This window comes from Benincasa hispida, chromosome 9, assembly GCF_009727055.1.
Source record: "Benincasa hispida cultivar B227 chromosome 9, ASM972705v1, whole genome shotgun sequence".
NCBI classification, from domain to species: Eukaryota; Viridiplantae; Streptophyta; class Magnoliopsida; order Cucurbitales; family Cucurbitaceae; genus Benincasa; species Benincasa hispida.
The window spans coordinates 11,942,460-11,951,364 of NC_052357.1; the positions used below are offsets into that span (position 1 = coordinate 11,942,460).

Sequence of the window (8,905 nt, forward strand, 5' to 3'; positions counted from 1 at the left end):
CACCAAACTCATCTCTACTTTTTCTCTTCTCTCTCTTTCCCACTCTGTTTCTCTCGGTTCTTCTTCAACCTCTAAATTTAACTTCAACAATGGCCTTTGAATCAAACCAAACTAATGAATTCATTTTCCGTTCAAAGCTTCCCGATATACACATTCCCAATCATCTCCCACTCCACGATTACGTTTTCCAGAATTTGCCTAAATTTGCCTCACGCCCCTGTTTGATCAACGGCGCCACCGGCGATGTTTACTCCTACCACGACGTTCACCTAACTGCCCGTCGAGTCGCCGCCGGCCTACATAACCTCGGAATTAAAAAGGGTGATGTTGTCATGAATTTGCTCCCCAACTCCCCGGAGTTCGTCTTCACGTTCCTCGGAGCGTCGTACAGAGGTGCCATCATGACGGCGGCGAACCCTTTTTATACGGCCGTGGAAATCGCCAAACAGGCAAAAGCCGCCAATGCGAAATTGATCGTGACGATGGCTTGCTTTTACGATCGGGTTAAGGATTTGGCTGAAAATGGTGTTAAAATCGTCAGCGTTGATTTTGCTGTTGAGGGTTGTTTGCATTTCTCTGTTTTGAGTGGGGCTGATGAATCTAATGCGCCGCCGGTGGATTTTTCCCCCGACGACGTGGTGGCGCTGCCGTACTCCTCCGGCACCACCGGTTTGCCGAAGGGAGTTATGTTGACGCATAAAGGGTTAATCACAAGCGTTGCTCAACAAATGGACGGCCAAAATCCAAACCTCTATTATCACGGCGATGATGTTATCCTCTGTGTGCTGCCGTTTTTCCACATCTATTCACTCAATTCGATTTTGCTGTGTGGGCTACGCGTTGGTGCTTCGATTATGATTATGCAGAAATTTGACATCGTTTCTCTTTTGCAATTGATTGAGAAATACAGAATTTCGATCATGCCCATTGTGCCGCCGATCTTTTTGGCCATTGCTAAGTCGCCGGAATTTGAGAAATACGATGTATCGTCAGTGAGGGTTCTAAAATCCGGTGGAGCACCACTCGGGAAGGAGTTGGAAGACGCCGTAAGGGAGAAATTTCCGGCGGCGGTTCTCGGACAAGGGTATGGAATGACCGAGGCCGGTCCGGTTCTAAGCATGAGTTTGGCTTTTGCAAAAGAGCCGTTTCAAGTAAAAGCCGGAGCCTGTGGAACTGTCGTCCGTAATGCAGAGATGAAAATTGTCGACCCAGAAACCGGCGCCTCCTTGCCGGCGAATTCCGCCGGAGAGATATGTATTAGAGGAGATCAAATCATGAAGGGATATTTGAATGATTTGGAGTCAACCAAGAGGACTATTGACAAAGAAGGATGGCTCCACACCGGTGACATTGGCTTTGTCGATGACGACGACGAGCTATTCATTGTGGACCGGCTCAAGGAACTTATCAAATTCAAGGCCTTTCAAGTGGCGCCGGCAGAGCTAGAGGCCCTTCTTATCACTCATCCTAAACTATCCGACGCCGCCGTTATTGGGTGAGTTTAAATGAATTTCTTTATTTGTTATCACTAAAAATTATTTGTAGGAATTTCATTTCTAATCATATTTTCTTTCTTTCTTTTCTTTTAGTATGCCGGACGTGGAGGCTGGAGAAGTGCCGGTGGCATTTGTGGTGAAAACAAATGGTGGCGCAATAACAGAAGAAGAAGTAAAGCAATTCATATCAAAACAAGTGGTATTCTACAAGAGGCTAAAACGTGTGTTTTTCGTCAACACTATTCCAAAGGCTCCGTCAGGAAAAATTCTTAGAAAGGAACTTAGAGCAAGACTGGCTTCTGGTGCTTACAATTAAACCTTCAAATTTTCGTCATTTATTTTCAATACTGTAAACTGATATAGCATTTTTTTTAAAATAAAAAAAAAATTAAGATTATATACCATATTACCATTTGATATATATTTATCCAAGATATGTACAATTTAATTACCCACTGAAACGTTCGTGGAGTTAATTGTATTTGGTGATTGTGAATTATATAATCATTGAATAGAGAAAATACATCTTTCATCTTCGTGTTAAATGTTCTTGTCCCTCCTTTTGATGTTTGGAAAATGATTCTAAATGATCTCCCATCTCATAAGCTAATTTATTATTTTTTTTTTTTTGAAATGGATTAAGGAACATTTGAAATTTTTAGATATAAAAAAGTATTAAACATTAATTAAAATTGATATTTATGTTCACGTTAGCTTGACAAATTGTTCAACTATTCCTTTATTAACATATTTATATGCATGCAATAATTTAAAAATTAATCAACACCTATAGGCTAGGGCCACAAACCAAAATTAAACGCAAATAGACTTTCAATCCATAAAATTTAGTTTATTAGAAAATTGAGGAGCATAATAGGACACAAGGAGAATATCGATATGGAAAAGATATAATATAATAATAATAAAATAAATAAATAACAAAAATAAAATAATTATGAAAATTTCTCCAAATTCTCCACTTTCTCCAATCTTTTTGGATTGCTCGTCTGTATCTTACAAAACTCAACAAATACCACTATTTATGACGTATGGCCAATAGATACTAAGAATGTGTAGTTGTAAAACAAATGGCCAATATGTACAAGGACACATGGAGACATGAAGGAGGGGCATCTACTTTGTAATATTTATATAATACTCCTCCTTAGATGCCCATTATAGATATGAAATATGTCTCATTAAAACCTTACTAAGAAGAATCCAATGGGAAAAAACCCTAGTGAAGGAAAAATAGTACATATTTCATATAATTTATACTCCTAAGAAGACTTCAATATAGTTGCTCCCCCTCATGGAAATATTACTTGAGATCTCTAAGTCACCGCATTCCAATAGCGTGCACCAATTTCTCTAGGTAATGACTTTGTAAATAAGTCTGTCAGGTTATCTTTTGAACAATTTTGTTGTACCGTGATGTCACAATTTTCTTCAAGATCATGAGTGTAGAAAAGTTTCGGTGAAATATGCTTTGTTCCATCTCCTTTAGTATATCCTCATTTGATTGGGTTATGCAAGCTATGTTGTCTTCTTTTAATATTGTTCGAAGATTTCTATTAGAAACCAAGCCACATGTTTCACGAATGTGTTGAGTCATTGACCTCTACCATACACATTCTCGACTAGCCTCGTGAATTGTAAGAATTTCAACATGATTTGAGGAAGTGGTCATTATGGTATGTTTCACTGATCGCCAGGATATAGAAGTTCCTCCATGTGTGAATAAATAACCTGTTTGACATCTAGTTTTATGTGGATAAGATAAATATCTAGAATCTGCACAACCAACTCGATCAAATTTTGATTTATTTAAATAAAGCAAACTCATATCAATCTTTCTTTGGAGATAATGGAGTATATGTTTAATTTCATTCCAATCTCTTTTTGTTGGAGAAGAACTATATCTAGGTAATAAATTTATTGAAAATACAATATCTGGTCTTGTATTGTTAACAAGATACATACGTGCACAAATTGCATTATGATATGGTACTTTAGGACCAAGAAGTTTTTCATTATCATCTTGAGGCCAAAATATATCTTTCTTTACATCCAATGAACCTACTTTTATTGGAATATTTAATAGATATGCTTTATCCATGTAAAATCTTTTCAAAACTTTTCCTATATAAGTTAACTGATTAATAAATATCCTATATGCTAAATGTTCAAATTGTAAACCAAGACAAAATTTTGTTTTTTCAAGATCTTTCATCTCAAATTCTTTCTTAAAATATTCTATTGCATTTGAAAGCTCTTCATGAGTTCTAATTATATTTAAGTCATCAACATATACAGATATAGTCGCAAATCATGATTGTGATTTCTTTATAAAAAGACAGACATATTGGATTATTTTGATATCATTCTTTCAACAAATATCCACTCAAGCGATTGTACCATATTCGTTCTGATTGTTTCAATCCATATAGTGATTTTTGTAATTTTATTGAAACAATTCCCGTGAATTTGATTTATATATTTCAGATATCTTAAATCTTTCTGGGCTTCTCATATAAATGTCATTATCAAGAGATTCATATAATATGTCGTGACAACATTCATTAGATGCATGTCCAAACTTTTATACACAATCAGACCAATTAAAAATCTCATTGTAATCGCATCCACCACTAGAGAATATGTCTCCTCAAAATCAATTCTAGGTCTTTATAAAAACTCTTTTGCAACTAGTTTTGCTTTATATCTTGTAACCTCATTATTTTCATTTCTTTTTCTAAAAAATATCCATTTATATCCCATAGGTTTGACACCTTATGGTGTTCGGACTACTGGTCCAAAAATCCGATGTTTTGAAAGTGAGTTTAATTCTGCCTCGATTGCTTCTTTCCAATCAATATTTTCTAAATCGACATTTTTCAACAGATTTTGGTTTAGGATCCTCATTTTCAAATATAACATCTGTTAGGTTTTATGTCCTAAAACTCGTGGTTTGTAAATAATAAACTTATTCTATAAATCGATAAAGTTGTTACTGAATAAATGAATTGCTTATTTCGTTTAAAAAATAAAACCAATAAACTAAAAGATCCATGACCATTACATGGATACTTGAACTTTTTGTGGAGACATAAAAGTAGATTAGGTTCGAGTAAATAGTCAAAATGATCTATAGTATACGAATAAGGTTGGGTGCCTTATTCTGGTAATACTATTGGATGCGGCCCACTCTGTAGTTGCTACAATTTGTTGTAAAATGCTACAAACGAAATGATCCTGATTCATTCCTGTATTGACATGAGGAGCGAGGTGTCTTATGCAATAAGATTTCATAAATTCAGACCAAGAATTAAGTCACACTTATTTTATAATGTTGTTTACTATTTAAGACTGACTATTTCAAAGCGATGACCTAGGTAACTTGACCTTAATCCTGAGCTAACTATGAATTTCTATTTATTCAGGATTATCCTTAGATTTGCATGGGTGAGGGTTGGCCCAACAGTACTGGCTCAATAAACCTCCAATTTTAGGGGTAAGACCGGGTAGATAGCCGGGGACATAGGTGCAAGACGAAATTCACTCCTACCCGCTTTTAGGGATAGTAGAGAGGTTGTTCCCTTAAGTGCTGACTCCGGGTCTTGAACAAAGGGCCTCACTTTCTCATTGGCCTAGAGAGAAAATCGATTCATGATTGGATCACAAACCAATGTACATTAGAGGATTAGCGGGACTTAAGGAGCAAGATGTTATCTCAGAGGTAAAACAGCTTTTGACCCAACCGTTTTAGAATAACTTGGAGAGGGTTAACTTACTAATCAATAGTTTATGTCGAGTGAAACATAATATATCTACAGTGAGGGGGATTGCAACTACTAGGCTTTAGTGGAGTGACCCGGTAGTTAAGGAATGGTGGTTAATTAGGTTAAAGAGTTTAGCAGGTTAAATACGGATCGTTGGAACCCATGATCTGTAGGTCCACGAGGTCCCTCTATTAACTCATATCGGAGTAAACCTTGTAGACAGTTGTGACGAACGAATTTGAAGTATTCAAATTTGATTTTTGGAGCAAAACATTAAATATTATACGATATATTTAACCCTAATGTTTAATTGTGAATTAAACATAAAGAGAGAGAAAATATTGAGTGTTTTAAATAAGATTTAAATGTCAAGATTATGAATAGGGATTCATATAAATTGTTGATTAGTGTTGGATTTAATATTAAATTAAATTAATTATATTATTAATTATATTATTAGTATTAATTTAATTTTAAAATTGATTATTAGAATTAATTTTGAAATTAAATGGAATTGATCAAAATTGCATTAAAAGTCAAATTGTTGACTAGGTCAAAATTGTAATGGAAGTTAAATTGTTGACTTTTGACTTTTGAAAGTCAAAATGTCAAATTTGTTGACTTTGAACTTTGAGAGTCAAACTTTGACCAAGTTACTGGAAAGATCCAACATTTGTGAGTGGGAAATTCCAATTATTGAATTGCTAAGTGTTGTCTTCATTTGAAGACACTTGCCCTACTTAATCCCACTTTGAGTTAGTGGATTTTTTAGTGTCAAATTCTCATCAAATTCAAAGTTGCATGTTTTGCATCTAATGGTCTTTAAAAAAGGGAATATTTATTGAATTTAAAAAACTCGTGGCCATAGTAGAATTGGATGGGATTAAGTGATAATCTCTTAATAATTTTCTCTTTAAGACTTAACCTTTTTCCTCTCCAAATTAGTCACTCACTAGATTCCACCATCCCGTTCTAAGGTTGGAGAATAGTCGGAAAGACTCTCATAGTGGTCTACAAACTGTTCATGAGGAGATTGGAGCTAATTTGGAAAAGATTCAAAGTCTACAAAGGTTGTATTTTTTCCCCTTTTATTTGTTTCTATTGCATGCTTATCTTTGTAATTAACCTAATTAGAGTACATTAGATCCGTTTTTCTTCCGTTGCACATATGTTCGTTCCATCAATTGGCATCAGAGCTTACTTAGAGTACTCAATTTTTGGTTAATTTATGCATATGATGGGTATTGATTCATTTGATGAATGCTTGTGTTCTAAAATGGATAATTTCGATTTTGGCATCTGTTTTTCCTCTTAGGTTGTAATAATTATTGTAATTGCCCGGTGTTTTATGGGCTTTAATGTATCGTGAAGGGACTGTAATTTTCTAGAGTTATTAGAGTCGAAATTAGACTGTAATTACTCGATTCTGACAAAGAGGACAACTTCAAGTTGGTGCAAAATAGCTCACAGAGCTGAAATGACTCTCCAGACTTGGTTCATGACCCGCGACCCGACCCGGACGACTGATCCAACCCGTGAGGCAAGGCTGACACATATGGTGGCTCTCAGACCCGACGACCCGTCCGACCCGACCCACGTCCACATCGTCTACCCACCTCCACGCGTCGACCTAGCCCCTTTCCGCCTGCGTTCGGCCCACAAGGATAAGGTATCCAACCTTATCTAGTTACTATAGACTTTTTAGGTTATATTTAAAAAAGATCCACCTGTATGTCTCTACATATTTGTTTAAATTATATAAAATAACCTAGGATCTTAGTTAATTGGATTAAGTGTATACTCATAAAATAGCAATTATTTTATTATTAACAATTTGTTTATACAATGTTTACAAACTACGAGAATACAAGAGATTTATGACACCAATCCCAACACTTATAACGAACTTTAGGAAAAATAGCGATTTTTCTTATGATCATACCTCTCTTTCAATTTTTTCACAAGATACGAGGATCTTTTATTGAAGATACTCCATTTTCAATCCCTCATGGAGATGATGACGAAAGAAAATCATAGCTTTTGCTTTGTCCTGTCTAGATGTCGTATTTTCTTCTTTAATTGTTTCACCCAAGTTCATAGCATCTAGGTGGATTTGGGCATTGGGCACCTATGACAAATAATTATTGTTATTAATGTCAAGGGCTGCAAATTCTAATTTCGTAAGGTTTTTCATGGCACTATCACAACATATTATATTTATATTAGAAATTTAATATGTACTAAATATGCAAAATAAAATTTAATTTATTAATTATACCGAAGAGGGAAAAACAAGATAGTTTTAGGACCTATGTTTAGCGGGGAAAATGAAAGAAGCTCGTGCTGATAACATGATATAAAATTGAGAAGCACAATGACGCACAATGAGAACACCGATATGGAGAAAATATGATATAATAATAATAATATATACAATTAATAAATAAATAACAAAAATAAAATAATAAGAGCGAAATTTTGAAAATTTCTCCAAATTCTCATATAAATGTCATTATCAAGAGATCCATATAAATATGTCATGACAACATTCATAAGATGCACATCCAAACTTTCATACACAGTCATACTAACTAAAAATCTTAGTGTAATTGCAGCTATCACTAGAGAATATGCCTTCTCACAATCAAGACAGGTTTTTGTGAAAACCCTTGTGCAACTAGTCTTGCTTTATATCTTGTGACCCCATTATTTTTCATTTCTTTTTTTTCACAAATACCCATTTATATCCCACAAGTTTGACACTTTCTGGTGTTCAGAGACCGGATTATTGGTAAAAAAAACCTGACGTTTTGAAAGTGAGTTTAATTATGCATCGATTGTTTTTTTTTTTAACCAATATTTTCTATATCGGCATTCTTCAACAGATTTTGGTTCAAGATCCTCATTTTCAGATATAATATCAAGAGGAACACTGTACGTAAAAATGTTGTCAATAACTACATTAGTTCGGTTTCATCTTTTTCCTGTTATGACATAGTTTATTGAAATGTCATTATTATCATTAGGTATTTCACCTTTCTCACTAGTCATGCCAATGATTTTTTCATGAGTATTTACATCTTCAACCAAGTCTTTTTTACTATTGACTAATTTTCTTTTTTGAGAATTTTATCTTTGGAACCCACTAATCAACTGCGCTTCTGACGTACTCCAAACTCATTAGTGACAACTTGCTGTGTTGGGATATCAATTTTCGATGAAATATTTGTAGCTGATATATGTGATTAATCACTTAAATAATTTGCCCGTCCTTAATAATTAACCAATAGATATGAAACTCAAGACTTTGCCCGTCCTTATTAATTAACTAGTAGATATGAAACTCAAGACTAGTTCTAGTTCTTACCTTATATACGAGGATGAAAAACAATCATTCATATCGAGACTTCATCAAATAGCAACAACCTTTCAAATCGTGGCACCTTCCTTTCATCAAATAATTTCTTATTGGCATGGGATGCGAGAGATGAGGAAGAAAATTTGCAATTATTTTTAGAACTTTTAAATTGACAAAAAAGTAAAATTAATATGTTTTTTTTTCCCACAATACGAACTATATTCTTTTTGGTAGGGATATCACAGTTCGTCAGTTCGGTTCGATTTGGT

The 8,905-nt window shown here is 34.5% G+C and overlaps 1 protein-coding gene across 1 annotated transcript; it reads left to right on the forward strand.

The window, feature by feature from the left end:
* LOC120085203 (4-coumarate--CoA ligase 1-like) lies at positions 1-2,041 on the forward strand. The gene is made up of 2 exons (XM_039041093.1): positions 1-1,495; positions 1,590-2,041. The coding sequence occupies exons 1-2, from the start codon at positions 90-92 to the stop codon at positions 1,810-1,812; spliced, it is 1,629 nt and encodes a 542-aa protein (XP_038897021.1). The 5' UTR covers positions 1-89; the 3' UTR covers positions 1,813-2,041.
* Positions 2,042-8,905: the final 6,864 nt, after the last annotated feature.